Source organism: Haliotis asinina, chromosome 1 (assembly GCF_037392515.1).
Source record: "Haliotis asinina isolate JCU_RB_2024 chromosome 1, JCU_Hal_asi_v2, whole genome shotgun sequence".
Taxonomy (NCBI): Eukaryota; Metazoa; Mollusca; class Gastropoda; order Lepetellida; family Haliotidae; genus Haliotis; species Haliotis asinina.
The window spans coordinates 46,666,813-46,682,243 of record NC_090280.1 but is presented as its reverse complement, the minus strand read 5'-3'; the positions used below and the strand labels follow the sequence as shown (position 1 = coordinate 46,682,243).

Genomic DNA, 15,431 nt, shown 5'->3' with positions numbered 1-15,431 from the left:
CTCTGACTGAGTTTAGTTTTGTACCGCACACATCAATATACCAGCTATATGGTGGAGGTCTGTAAATAATCGCGTCTGGAACAGACAAACCAGTGGCCAACATCAAGAGCATCGATCTGCGGAATTGGGAACCAGTGACATGTCCCAACCAAGTCAGTGAGTTTGACAACCGGATCCTGTTAGTTGCCTCGTACGACAAGCATAGGTTACTGAAGGCCAGTTCTAAGCGGATCTTGACGGGTTTTATTGACTCTGAGCTGACGACATTGTTTTAACAGGACATGACAGAATTTAGAACGAGTGCCCGTATCTATAACTGAACAAGACGACATCTATACCAAGGTTTATTTCTTTCATGTATTTCCAAAGCATAGCAGTACACACAGCAAGTTTAGGCGCATCACGAAATAATCAACACGCACAACATGCAACATAACTACAGGACAGCAGCCAGTCACAATGTGAACAGGGCATAATTGTTAACAGACTGCACATTTTCACATTTTATAAAATCAAAACACACTCAGAATTTGAAATGAGTTTGTTCAAAATGATCAGTTTAACAGTGACGGGAAATTTCGTTTGGATTCAGGCTAAATTTCATCTTTCTGTAGTTGTCAGGGTGATAAGTATGGATGCGTATTGGGGTCAAAGTCTAATTTCAGCTTCCGTAGCTGTCAGGGCCATAAGTATTGAGGCGTGTGAGGGCCATAGTCTACATTTCAGTTTTCCATAGTTGTCAGGGCCCCGTAAGCCTAAGATCTCGTAATTTTCCTCGTAGCATTCCTGCTTCCTATGCTTCAGTATAGGAGGTACCAATGCTACGAGAAAAGTTACGAGACCTTAGGCTCACGAGAGTTTTGTGAAACGGGCCCCAGGTTCATAAGTGTGGAATCATATAAGTCTAAATTTCATTTTATCATTTACGTAGACGATGCTAACAAAAGATACTGATAAGTTTATGTGAAGACCTCCCCCTTACAAAGACAGATAATGATTAGATAATTTGGTTGTTAGTCATGTATAAACGATACGTAGCTCACTGAAATGAGGTATGCCGACATCAAAAATTTACAGTAAACAATTACTATCTAAGCCATTTGTAATATCATGGATGTAAATTATATACAACAAGGGTCCAAGGACTGATCCCCGTGGAACCCAGCTAACACAGCCCGCTGAGATGAGTTTAAATCCTGGATGACTATATTCTGTGTTCTATCATTCTGATAGCTTCTGAACCAATTTAATAGATTGCCCTTAATACCGTAACGCTCCAGTTTATCTTTTGCCTTTATGTCACACTACATCGAAAGCTTTATTTATGTCACAGAATTCAACTCTAATTTCTTTACCTTGATCTAATGTTTATGATGTAAAGGTATAGAGGCATGCTAATAGGTTATAGGTTGAGTCACCGGACATAAAACTTGACTGCAGGTTTGAAGGTATAATATTGATTATCTTTAAGGAACATGAATAAGTATTCGGAGACACATTTTAAAAAAACCCAACAAAATACCCCAACGATTTTGGTTATTACTTTCCAGTTTTAAAAAACAAAAAAAAAAAAAAAACCAATCAAAAAAACCAACCAAACAAACAAAAAACATTATTGATATATGATTTTTCTTTACTTTAAACGAGATGCATGCGTTGTTTTTGGAAAATATGCATTTTGTTTTCCTTAAACAAGTCACCTGCTTTTTAAATGCGAAAATCAGAAACTACTTTTACATGGCCACATGACGGCCGTTTTTGCCAAATGAAACCTAAATTTAAGTGTTGTATAGGCAGGATAGGAATAATTATTTTACTCCAAAAAGCACCACCATCATTTGTTTAACGATATTTCCTTTAATTGTAAACACAAATGGTTATGATATTCCTAAATGAGTTACCAGAGGAACCTTCTCTAAATATCGACAGGTCATCCAAATCTTAGGTTTGAAATTAATTGGCGCTTAGCGTTTTATTCTTGATATATATAATGTATGCATATGCTCAACATCAGGATTAATCTTGACGTAAACTGCAACGCCCAATCATCTTTATGGAATATTAATTTGGAATGTAAATATCATCTACGCAGATGTAAGTATCTTGTACGTAGCCGTACGTATCAATTTTTGCGCAGAAGCAAGAATCATCAACGTATACGTAGGTGGAGGTGCCGTGTACGTACGTAATGTATCTTCCACGTATCTATGTTTTATGCAGAAGAGAGTATCATGTACGTACATGTAAGTATCACTTGCGTTGTCGTAGTCGAATGTATCTGCTATGTATCTATCTCATACGCAGAAGAGAGTACCATCTACGTAGATGCAGCTGTCGTTACATTGCCGGATGTATCTTCTACGTAGACGATATATATTGTGCAGACTGTGGAATTATTATGCTTATCGACAACACCTTTAAATATATACCCCGGGTATAGAAATGATAGCATGTGTTTACACCAGAAAGCGGGAACATTTCACACCAGCCGCCATTACAGTCACGAAGAGGAGCAGCCTCTCCACAGTTGTAACTGTCCCTGAAATATAAGAGAATAACAGTGCATGAGAATAACATGCACTGTATCTATAAAATTACACCAAGGTAAGGGAATGCCTTCCGTACATACAGAACACAACAGTATATATGACAGTAAAATAAATCGTATTTTTTAAACAATGTATTCAAACAAACTGGTCTAATCTTCACGCGGGACAACGGAGACGGAGTCACCCTAGTGTTCTCTGTTGTAAAAAGTCGATATAATGTTGTTAAGCAGAAGTAGAGAAGGAGAAGTTAAGTAGAATTACATATTATTCCACATAATTCACTTAATAGATAACACAGTAAGACACAGAATCCGACATCTTTGTGTAGCATTCCTGCAGATCTTTCGTTCGTTATGTAGGTTGATTGATTGGTTGGTTGCTATATAACCTCGCACTCAGCAGCATTCCAGCCATATGAATGCGGTCTGTATATAATGCAGTATAGACCAGACAATCCAGTGATCAACAGAATGTACTCAACTAGGATACAATGACATGTGTCAACCAAGTGCGTGAGCATGGTCACCTAATCCCATTCGTCGCCTCTTACGACAGGTATGGGTTATTGAAGATCAATTCTCAACCGGATCTTCACGGTCTCGACCTGCAGAACAGGAACGCTGCTAATATACATCGTTCTACCTGCTGAAACCATATTTGAGACCTTCATGGGATATTCAGCATAACTGTCAGACCATATCAATATCGGTTTAAATGCAACGTTAACACCTTTCCTAACCGGGGAATAGAAGACTACACAACGTACTTGTACACCCTATCTATGAGGAGGTATGTTACATCTTTCCCAACCTGCGTGTACTAGCTGTACTACTTTCCAAGCTACCACACTGCATTTGGACCAAATACATATTCAAGCAGCACATTTCGCCAGACATCCGTTCACTGTTGAGGAAATATGACAGCACTGGCTATCACGCTGCTATCAGTTCCTCTTGAAACTCAGAAAGTCTTTCAGACATTGCCAAATGTTGTTTCAGATGCTCCTTGCTTAACCACTGTTAGATGGTGGGCAGCAGAACTGAAGACGGGACCGGAAATGTTGATCCAAAATTATGATCACGTCGGCTGCCACCACTGACGATGCTGTTGAAACGAATGGTGTGATTATGGGTGACCCTCACAGCCTCGGGTCACATGACCAACACAACAGATATCTCCCATGAGATTTGAGAGAATGACCTGGCATGGATCAACACCAGGTTACAAGGCGCCTAAATCACAAATGGTCCAAATACCACATCTTGTATGTAGCTCATACATAAGGAGAATGTGCATAGGCTGGATACAGACAATTGAGTTAGTGGCGTCATGTGTAACTCTATAAGACCCCCCCCCCCCCCCCCCCTGTCATTAAACATGCTCCCTATTCACAAAGTACGGCATGTCCGGGTTTCCATCACACTCAGTACAGGAAGAAAGCTGTCTAGCCAGGTAATTAATATACATGATAACGTATGTTAGATTTGGGATTACAGTTCTCTCAGTTAAAGTCCACATGCATAAAGACATGATATTGACGCTAAACTACTGTGCAGGGTCTTCTTTAGAAAGTCAGGGAGAAGCCTTCCTCGGAGGAGCAATAAACCAAATGGACACACCATACTGAGGTAGGGGACATCGCATACCAATCCCCCGCCTCCCCCCTCCCCCCTACCCCCATGACTGTTGGACCCTACCGGTCCTGAACATCACTTACCGCTTGATGCTAAGCTTTGCTTCAGCTTAATCCTGGTTCGTGCTGTCAAACCTGCTTCAGCATGGACGATGTCATGTGGCATACTGACGAAACGCTTCCGACGTTTATTGTAGTCTTGCCTAATGTAGCAACTATTGCTTGCCTGCAGTGAGAAACAAAGATATTCGGTTTTAAAATTATAATCAATGTTGGTTTTAGGATATCAGATTTTGCAGAATATCATGACTAAATGAGTTCTTAACATTCCTACCATTATTGACACTATTTTCAGAGAAAGTTATGTTTGATTGTATGGATTTTTGTCCCCCAAAAGAACCGAAGAAACCATATTGAATGACATGTACATATTCACGAATAGTATTTGACTGTCTGACAGGAACTCCTCGTCTTCTGTTTAATACACGAATAATTCAAATTCCCGAATATTAGAGAAAAGACTCCTGGTAAAATGATTATTTCAAAATTTGTTTTGAAGAGTCAAGATACTAACTGTGATATATCAAGAGGTGATTTGGATACTTTTGGGTACTTATGTGACTATTTAATGTTTCTTTCTCAATATTTATGATTCACCCCCGAGAAACCAATCCATACACCCCGTGAAGATCCTGATCTTCAGTAACCTATGCTTACAAGTCGACGAGGAGACTATAACGGGATCGGGTGGTCAGGCTTGCTGACTTGGCTGACACATCTCATCGTTTCCCTGTTGCGAAAATCGACGCCCATGATGCTGATGCTGATCATTGGATTATCTGGTCCACACTCGATCATTTACAGACAGTCGCCATGTAGCTGTGATATCACTGAGTGCTGTGCTGACCAACCAACCACCCACCCACCCACCCAACCAACCAACCAACCAACCAACCAACCAACCAACCAACCAACCAACCAACCATTAAAACTTGTAGTGACACTTGGGTGTCTTCTTTAAGAAAGATACGCTTGCACACAGTTTGAAAACTGGATGCTCTGATACGAGTGACATGTTGCTGTTTAATTGTGGAAACAAATGGCGTAGTATCATGTGGCAGTATGATTTAATGTGGCATGTGGCATGTTCCTTAGAGCAGACTGTGCGTCCATAGATGTGGCGATTTGATGACTTCTTTCCATCTGAGCGGTTTCCCAATTATTTAGGAAGTATTGGCTACTACAATTAAACAGCGAATTCCTGCTAGCTTTCAACACTATTCCTGAAATACCGCGACCATTTCGCTTAGTCTCTAAATAATATAATTTTGATTGAAACAGATAAACCTATTTAAAGTAGAAAGATCCCCAGTGAGATGTAAAATTCCCGAATCTGAGGAAATCTGGGCTTGCTTCATTTAGTTTTACAATTGCAGAAAGGACTAAACAGTAGGAAACACAATGTGAGTTTGAGACTGTGAAAGGTAAAAGTGATATGTGTTATGTTGGATATTTGGCATTTGTCTAAGGTGACCCTTAGAGTGTCAGAAAAGAAGTATTGTGGGTCCCAATCCAGGTTCGCTGTTAGTATATTTCTAGTGTCAGCGACACATTCGAGTTCGTGGGTTTAACCGAAGTGGTAAACATTTAGCTTCTACTGCCACACAGCATTACTGAAGTGCTGTGCAAAACAGTAATGGATCGAACAATATTCTCCTTGAAATATTGCGATTACCCCGCATCTTCTTTGACGGCGCGACGAATGTGGCGAACATACGAGCACTGTGCACTCAATGATGAGGTCGGAGTCGGGGTAGCTGGCGAACTTGAAGCCGTACAGGGGAGCCCAGGCTACGTCAAAGTCATTCGCTTGATCAATGGTGAATTGCCCGATGACGCCATTCTGCTTTGTGCATCTGTTCAATATACGTGTGTACATGTAATGGCAAGGTTTTCACTGTCCCCACAAGAATACACACGTGTCCAAAATGTCCCAGCTGTAAAACAGATATGCTCATAATGTCCCCACAAGAATACACACGTGTCCAAAATGTCCCAGCTGTAAAACAGATGTGCTCACAATGTCCCCACAAGAATACACACGTGTCCAAATGTCCCAGCTGTAAAACAGATATGCTCACAATGTCTCCACAAGAATACACACGTGTCCAAAATGTCCCAGCTGTAAAACAGATATGCTCATAATGTCTCCACAAGAATACACACGTGTCCAAAATGTCCCAGCTGTAAAACAGATATGCTCATAATGTCCCCACAAGAATACACACGTGTCCAAAATGTCCCAGCTGTAAAACAGATACACTCACAATGTCTCAGCTAGAATACACACGTGCCCAAAATATGCTCACAATGTCCCCACAAGAATACACACGTGCACAAAATGTGTGAACTGTAAAATAGATATACTCACAGTGTCCCATTATCCCCCTGCTGCAGCAGAGTGAGTCTGACAGACCTGTTGTCGGCAGGGTATGCTTCACACAGCGTGGGAACAAGCATATAGGAGGCCCTTCCTGTAAATATAACATCACATATTTACAAATATTCATAAAACCAAAACCAAAAGAACAAACAAACGAATGACGACTATGTCAACTCTTTTCTCCTTGTGCTCCAGGAACCAACACGAAAATGGCCTGTAAAGGTCTGGGTTGAACCAGGCCTTCAGCAACCCGTGCTTGCCTCAAAAGGCAACAATGCTTGTCGTAAGAGGCGACAACGGGATCGAGTGGTCAGACTTGCTGACTTTGTTGACATATGTCAGATCGATGCTCATGCTGCTGATCACTGGATTGTCTGCTTCAGACCCGATTATTTACAGACCGCCTCCATATAGCTGGAATATTGCTGAGTGGGGCGTAAAACTAAACTCACTCACTCACGTCTACAATCGCGTCTAGACACCTGTGTCCTGTGAGTGACAAGAAGGCGTGCATCAAACACGTCAGAGATCCCGTTTGTCGCTTCTTACGACACGCGTAGTCGCCTTTTATGGCCAGCAAGGGTCTATTCTACCCCGGGACCTTCACGGGTGCGATTGCAGACGACGTCATTTTGCAAGAGGGCGGGATTAAAACAGCAAACCAAACATGACCCTTGATTCATGACGGCATGTGTTAATAGCAATAGCACTGGTAAAGCGTTCCATTAAGTCAGGGCAGTCAGTGAGTCCACTTTTCCACAAGTTGTACTCCCGAGTTACCCCGGCTACCCCCTCCTCTTCCTCACTGGCCTCACCTTCTGCACACACACACCCTCCACACCTCCTCACTGTCCTCACCTTCTGCCACTTCCCCTGCCCCCTCCTCATTGGCCTCACCTTGAACCTCTGCCCCCTCCTCATTGGTCTCATCCTGTGCCCACCCCCCAACCACACACACACACACCCTCCACACCTCCTCATTGGCCTCACCTTGTGACCTGTCGTTGTAGATGGTCAGCATAACTTCTTGACCCAGGTACATGGAACTCACACTCGATGCTGTCATTGATGTATTGAAGTCTGTTTTAGCGGGCAATATGGCCATATGTAATGTCGGTAGTACAACCTCCTCCAAATATGAAACGTTTCTGAAATGACTAAGGCATCGTGACTCGATGTCCCATGCTAACCATAACTGTGAATATTCCCACAAGGCCGCATTAGGAGTCTAACATGTGCATGTTATTATTTTCAGGTACAGTCTTGATTAAAGGATTGTCTTGAATACCTGTAACACGCTCGCCGTGAAGAACTTTCATCATCACCACGCCCATACCATCCAACTTTATGTTTCATATTTGGATTATGAAAATGCATATATGGAAATGACATATTGTGTCTACAGGCTGCAAGGGTGCCTATAGCCACCATACTTAACATGGTGATAGACAGAGCTGACATGACACTCCCACGTCCAGACATATATGTGCACACCCATAAACATATAATCATTGCACGTCTCTTGGAAAACCGCCGACAATAATGGGTGAGTGAGTGAGTGAGTGAGTGAGTGAGTGAGTGGGTGGGTGGGTGTGTTTAGTTTTACGCCGAACTCAGCAATATTCCAGCTATAGGTGGTCCGGAAATAATCGAGTCTGGACCCAACAATATAGTGATCAACAGCATGAGCATCGACCTGTGCAATTAGGAATTGATGACATGTGTCAAACAAATCAACGTGCCTGACCACCCGATCCCGTTAGTCGCCTCTTACGACAAGCATAGTCACCTTTTATGGTAAGTATGGGTTCCTGAAGGCCCTATCTATCCCGGACCTTCACGGGGCCCGGCAATAAAACGAATAATCTTTCACCAAAAATGCAAACAAGTCGAATCGCAAAAGAAAGATTTGAATGTTCGCTTACTTTGCTGGGGTGGTGGTTATTTGACTGCTGTTTTGACATGAGTCAGTGTTCACAGTCAGGGTGAAGCCTGCGGCGTTGGGCTTGCTGAAATCTAGTACCTGTAGTATATACCCGTTGTTGGCCTGTTAAAACAGAACGAGGTGTTAGGGAAATGACTGCAAGATTGCCAAGATCATTTCAATAAAGCATTATAAGGAGTTTTAAGATCTGATTTACATGAAATTGTACCAGTCATAACAACTATGATCCATGTTTGTAGTGCCTAGGTTTGAGTTGCCGCCCACAATGGCTTTGTGGTAGAAATAGAGTTATCTACCCTTATCATGCTTGCGGCCCCTTCCCAGGGATTGTACACACGTCCTTTCCGCGATCACTGTTTTATCTTCTAACTCAATACTTAACTTGACTTCCTGCTCAACCTCAACGTCATGCGTTTAAAAATAACTTTGACAATACCTTTGCAATAATGCACTATTTTGTGTAAATAAATTTCTGGCAAACAAAGACACACTTACATCATCAACCACAAGTTGTTTTCCTTCCTGGGTTGAAGGGCCGGTGGGATATCCAGTGTAATGTGTGGCTAGTTCAACCATGTGATAAGTACCATGTACAGTGCACGACCAGTTGTTCTTTAGTTTGCCTTTACTTTAGTTGAAATAACATGAACCTACGTTTACCAAAGTTTGGAAGAGCAATTCTCCATACACGTGAATTCACCAACACTTTGTCACTAAACATATACCATCCATGACATGACATACTTAAATCAGATACACCAGTTTAGATTCTTCTAATCTCATTCCTAAATTCACCAACAACATGCGAGAAATAAGAAACGTTGCTAAATGATTAAATAGATTTGAGACAATACACAAACACTACACAGAATACTAACTTTCTGTTCTTTCAGTTATTGTTTATGTATAATTATATGAACTAAAAAAGATCTGTTGAAAACGAAACTTCTGGGTAAGTGCTCATTGTCTTTAATTAGGAAGAAAATCCACGCCATATTTTTTCCAGAATGCACATTCAGGAGTGCTACCACTCTGTAGTAATCTGACCCGTGATGGTGTGTGTTAGAATATTGGCCTTCAGTAACCCATGCTTGTGGTAAGAGGCGACTGACGGGATAGGGTGGTCAAGCTAGCTGACTTGACTGACCCGTGTCATAGGTTCCCAATTCCGCAGATGTGAGTGAATAAAGGCGTGGACGTTTCACTAATGTGTGTTACTGAAGGCCTTTATGTTTCTCTAATGTGTGTTAATAAAGGCCTTTATGTTTCTCTAATGTGTGTTAATAAAAGCGTTGATATTTCTCACAACATTAACACTGGTCCAAGGGTATTATGAATTGTGTGAACCTGAGGTTCGACCTACGGCCAATATGCTGCTGTTGCCACCAGACCATATACCCCAGTGACGTGATGGCTTGGATTGCTCAACCTTCACTATGAAATTAACAGCAGGACCATAGTTAACTTTTTCTTCTAGGTGAACAAGATCATGAACTGTTACGTGTGGTGTACAATCATCAATATTTAGGAGTACTTTTAACCGAACACATCTGTTACATGACAAAAGCCGTATCCAAATCTGCGATGCCATGCAATGCTTTGCAAAATCCCAAAATCTGGGTTGTCTGCCCTTTAATGTATTTACCAACGTATATCATTCCATGGTCTGCCCTTCATGGTTAATGTATCAACGCTGATCGTGGACAACCTGGGTAGCCTTCACTCACAATGACATCGCCAGTGTCGGCACTCATACATGCTGATATGGGTCAGTTTTGAGGTCGGTACTCAACTTATCTTTGTTTGCCAGTACGTGCTGTACTGACATTGTCTTGACATTGGCACCAGTCCCCACTGATTCAGATGCAGTGTTTGCTTACTATGTTTTAAGTGATGTTATAAATTCTAGCATGATGCCTTACTTTACATGACGTGTTCAACAAGTGGTCCCCGGAGTTAAGTGTGAAGTGTCGCATAGCATCAGAACAACCGGGTCCGCTTCCAAGCACAAATATCTCACGAGTATCACTGGTGTTCAGAAGAACGTTGATAGATCCATTTGTGATACAGCCTGAAGTATAAGATACATCATATACTAAAGCATTTTATTCTTCCTAGCCAGCGCCTCACGACCTCAACTATGGAGGGACATTTGAGTCCAGGATAACGTTGTATGCTGTGTGGAATAAATAACATGTACCCTCTAGACGTGACGGTGTGGGAGGATTTTATCGGTACTTTTTTTCTGGGGAACGCTATTTTCTTTGGTATACTGGTTGGTTGGCTCGGTGTTTAACGCCACACACAGCAATAGTCCAGCTATATGGCAGTGGCCACTAAATGATTGGATCTGGACCAGACAATCCAGTGATCAAAAGTATTCTCATCGATCTGCACAATTGGTATACAAAACATGTCAACCAAGGCACCAAATCAGAGGTTGTTGAATATCCTAGCCCGGATCTTATTGAGTGTTCTTTCAAATGGTTACATACTCATTCTTATCAAAGTATATAACTAATGGTATTGATCTGATTACACTGATTACGTTAAGTATACCTGTATTGAAGAGATATATTTGACAAAGTATGTAAGCGTTCCGTTGACTCACTTATGTTGAGGGGGTTTGACTGCACATTAGCTGTCATAACCTACAACAGAAGACAGCGCGATAAGCATCTTCATTAGTGATATATACCAATATATGATGATAGATAACAAATAATTTGATTTCTTCGACAAAGATTGTCTTCTTGAACACATTTGTTGACACAACACGTCAGCATTATTACACTTCACAACTGAATTAAGTTATGACTGCAGTCAATGAAAATACGAAGCAGTTTAATGAAACCGAAACGCAAGTTTTGAAAGGATGCATAAATCTGTGATTCTCTTACTTGAGATACCCATACAAGAAGCCATGCACCCAAGGTCAGCCGTGCACCTAAGGTCAGCCACATGCTGAAGCAGTGAGGTATCGTGTGATATAACTTGATCACTGGAAAGAACAAAGACACAAAGACATACAAATACACAAACACACATACATATACCCAGAGACCGGCAAATTTTGCCTGAACTATTGCATGATGCACGTGCATCTCAATGTCAATGTTGCGTTTGTGCGAACTAACCTCATTCTCAAACAATACTTTATTGGGAATGCAGGCTTTACGACCATATTTCATGTTATGATTACACAATGCCATTTGGAAAGTGATCAGATGTATTCCCGGATTCGAACCCACACCCTGAGAGTCAGGCACCTAATCGCCAGCACAAAAAGGTCAGCCGCCTAATCAGCTCAGCCACCACGACTTCCAAATGAAAGTCGGACAACTGGCAGTCTAGACTGCGAGCTTTGTGTACCCCTCTGAAAGTCGTGGTGGCTGAGCGGGTTAGGCGGCTGACTCTGAGGGTGTGGGTTCGAATCCCGGATGCGTGAATGAGTTCATATTTAACGTCACATCGGCAATATCTGAGCCATATCGTGACGAGAACATTCAACAATGTGCATTATAAAAACCTGTCAACGAAGGACAGTAAAACAACTAGAATATCACAAATGGGATTAAAACTAGTGTGGAAAGTTAAAACTAATATCACTATTCGGGCAACACAATATATAAACAGTCTATAGATCGCCATCAACAGAAGGTAGATCACCATACTAGGGACCATGGGGACTTACAGTGCCTTTGCTACCTGCATGGACCCTAGTTGGATTTACACCATCCCTTCAGCTGTTAGCAGTTTAGTCACATGTAGCCACAAATTAGAAATACACATATACAACGATTAAAACAGTGGAAAGTCTAAACGTACATGGAATGTTTTGGGACTTACCCCCTTTGTAAGTACAGCCACTAACAACTGAAGTTACTAATCTAAACTACCATGAATTAAAATGCAACTGTCTACAGAACATGATAATCAAAATTCAGTTATGAAATCAATTTCTTTTAAAACTCCAAGAATTAGATGAGAACTTACGGTGTTAAAAAGGTCCTTAATTGTTTTTACATTGAAATATTTATCCCTTATGATGGAGAATTCAACACAGTTCCCGGATGGGACTCAACTAAAAAAAGTACTAGAATTTGTGCTTCACAAAGAAAGTGTAATTCCAAATATAACAGGTGCTACAATTCATGTTTTCAACATGAACGGTTCAGATGCACGCACGCCATTTATACTTAAATGTCACTTCAAATATTACGACGATTTTTCCCTTTCAGTATATGTTACAGTCAGATTGTGAAATCAGTCAGTTCGTGAAATTGTATGTAGGTTCTGCACGTGTTTCTCCGCGACCAACAACCACAATGGCTGATGTCTCCGTGTATTAGTGACAATAAGTGATGTTCAAATTCTGATACGCTTTTGTAGATAAGAGAAAAGTCATAAAATGACTGCAGTATATTGACATATAAACTATATTACTAAACATTTCTGTCATTGTAAGATGACCAGCATCCGTAGTTAAGTCCGTAGATAACTTCTAATCTGATATCTCTGTGCGATTACTAGGAACGAGCAAACACGCCTCTCTACGTATGACTTAGACTATACCGGCAAACGCTCATATACTCCCTGATAAATCAGTATGCTCAAAGCAATAATGACAGACGATGCCATCTGAGAGATTCACGTCAGCAATCAATTCGTACATGTTACTTCTGTCCTTTCAGATGGACCTCAATCACATGCAGAAATATTCAGGGGTCGAGAGAGTTTAGTTTTACGCCGTTAGCAGCAGTGTCACAGCGGAGGACACCAGAAACGGGCTTCACGCATCAAAATATACAAATACACATACAGCTACATATAGACACATACACATAAATATGGACACAAACACGCAAACACATTGTCACGAATACAGAATAAACTTTTCATTGTGTATTGAAAACTGAACAACAAACGAACAGAAAATAAAGGAACTGATACAAACCTGCACCAAGCAGCTTATAAATTTGTTGATATGACTCACTTCAACCTCAACTTCATGTGACCTTGAATGTCAGTTGTACATTTGGACTGTCTAGTACACTTGATCCCGACAGTGCACACTCTCCTATCTCCTAAAAATATATCTATAGCCTTACACGTAACGCTGTCTTATGTCCTCGCTATACTGTCATGTATCCGCGTTTTACCGCGTCGTTTCGTCACAATAATTCTTACGTTCCCAAGCAATATAATCTTGGTACCGCCACAGTCACCGCACTTATGAACACCCGTCGAAATAGGTTGCTCAAACGCTGCATGTTTCTCAGTCTGTCATCAGCCTGATATGAACAAACGCCTGCATGAACGACGCCGATCTTGGACTCAAGGGAAAATACTCGGGTTTACGTCAGTCTCACGGATGGTATTAAGGAATGCCCAGTAGACAGTGATCTAACCGCGCAGGCACCGAGGCTTTCGGAAAAAACGGATGACTAACAACTGGTAATCTTGGTACTGTGTGTGTACTCCTTTGAAAAGTGAAGCATGAAAACACAATGCTTTCTAGAAAGTGGTCGAATGTAGCAACTTTGGTGTATTTGTCCGTTGTTCGAATCACATTAAACTCTCAGAGGTACCCGCATCTTATTGCCAACATACATTCAGGTATATTTGACCTGAAGACATGCACTGATTCTCATCTTTTTGGTATATGTTAATCAGGTTTATATAGGCCCAGCAAACATGTCGTGGCTCAAAACACAGTGGACAGTTAAATTTCTCTGTATATTTAAATTATTGGATGTCCCCAGAGGAAATCAATTATATGTTGAAGAAAGTGCACTCTTCCAAAGAGAAAAGCAATATCACTGAAAACTGTTATCTTATTCCATGTTGGCCGCCATATGGCTGGAATACTGCTAACTGTGGCGTAAAACATAACTCACTCATTCTTATTTCATGTTGTGTAAATCAAGGAAAATAAAAGGTGCAGCATTGAAATTATGTAGAACATTGGTATCATTTGTATTTGGTAGACATTTCACAAGAATGACTGCCATCGTATGACATATTGTGATGTGCCTATACTCCTTTCTATGATATTGTGTACTATGTTCTTGTACATTATGGACCTGTGGCCTTCAGTATAAATAGAGATTGACTGATTGAGAGTCATCATAGTCTTTACATATGTCCAACTTGTATGCTCACCTCTGACTGAACTGCACTGCAGGTCCTTGACACAGATCGAATCAGTTGTTTGTTTTGTTGTAGAATCATTCTACATTCTTCCTACAACATGTTGAACAACTATTAAAGGGTCAATGACGTACACGTTTATCGATCTGGTCCTACAGATAATCGATTGGTACCTGGAGGGCAAGGGAGGACACTGACATTGTTATTGGCCAGGTAGTCCACTGTACCACGTCTATGAGGTCTAGCATTGTCCAGATGGTACAGCTCCCTCGGGTGGTCGGGTAGAAAAGACGATGCACGTGAGGACCGAGAATCTAGTCGATATATCGAGCGGCCGTTAGACTGACTGCCTTGGACGAGCTCTACTTCCGATCTGCAGAGCTATGAGATGGCACCCCACACCATAACACCACCTAACCTTATCTGTCCACTTGCCTGATGCGGTTAAGTGCCAAACGTTAATTGTGTAGTGTGCAGCCACGCTGTCTTCCATCATAACGCTTGAAGGGATATTGCGATTTATCACTGAAACATACGTGCAACTAGTTTCGAGGCTTCAGGACTCGTGGACGTCTGGCATGCATGCATTTCTGCCTTTCAGGGTGGCTTGCAATTGTCTGTGACTCGCAGTGTTCCTGGTCTTAGGTGGTCATTTGTCGAACTGGAATGCACGAAACGATCCCAGAGTTATTGTGCTGCGACAAACGC

The 15,431-nt window shown here is 41.4% G+C and overlaps 3 protein-coding genes across 3 annotated transcripts in view; 2 read left to right on the top strand and 1 right to left on the bottom strand.

Moving 5' to 3' along the window:
• The window catches only part of LOC137292233 (anaphase-promoting complex subunit 13-like), a 384,028-nt gene that overhangs the window by 115,490 nt on the left and 253,107 nt on the right, over positions 1-15,431 (top strand). The gene's annotated exons all lie outside the window — the stretch shown is intronic.
• Positions 1-15,431, top strand: part of LOC137292176 (splicing factor U2AF 35 kDa subunit-like) — a 285,875-nt gene that overhangs the window by 188,301 nt on the left and 82,143 nt on the right. The gene's annotated exons all lie outside the window — the stretch shown is intronic.
• Positions 332-13,909, bottom strand: LOC137279547 (uncharacterized). The gene is made up of 10 exons (XM_067811823.1): positions 13,528-13,909; positions 11,471-11,571; positions 11,182-11,221; positions 10,493-10,641; positions 8,551-8,672; positions 7,616-7,773; positions 6,614-6,716; positions 5,918-6,098; positions 4,267-4,408; positions 332-2,539 (listed from the first exon to the last, which is right to left on the bottom strand). Exons 2-10 carry the CDS (start codon positions 11,531-11,533, stop codon positions 2,457-2,459), a joined length of 1,041 nt encoding a protein of 346 aa, XP_067667924.1. The 5' UTR covers positions 11,534-11,571; positions 13,528-13,909; the 3' UTR covers positions 332-2,456.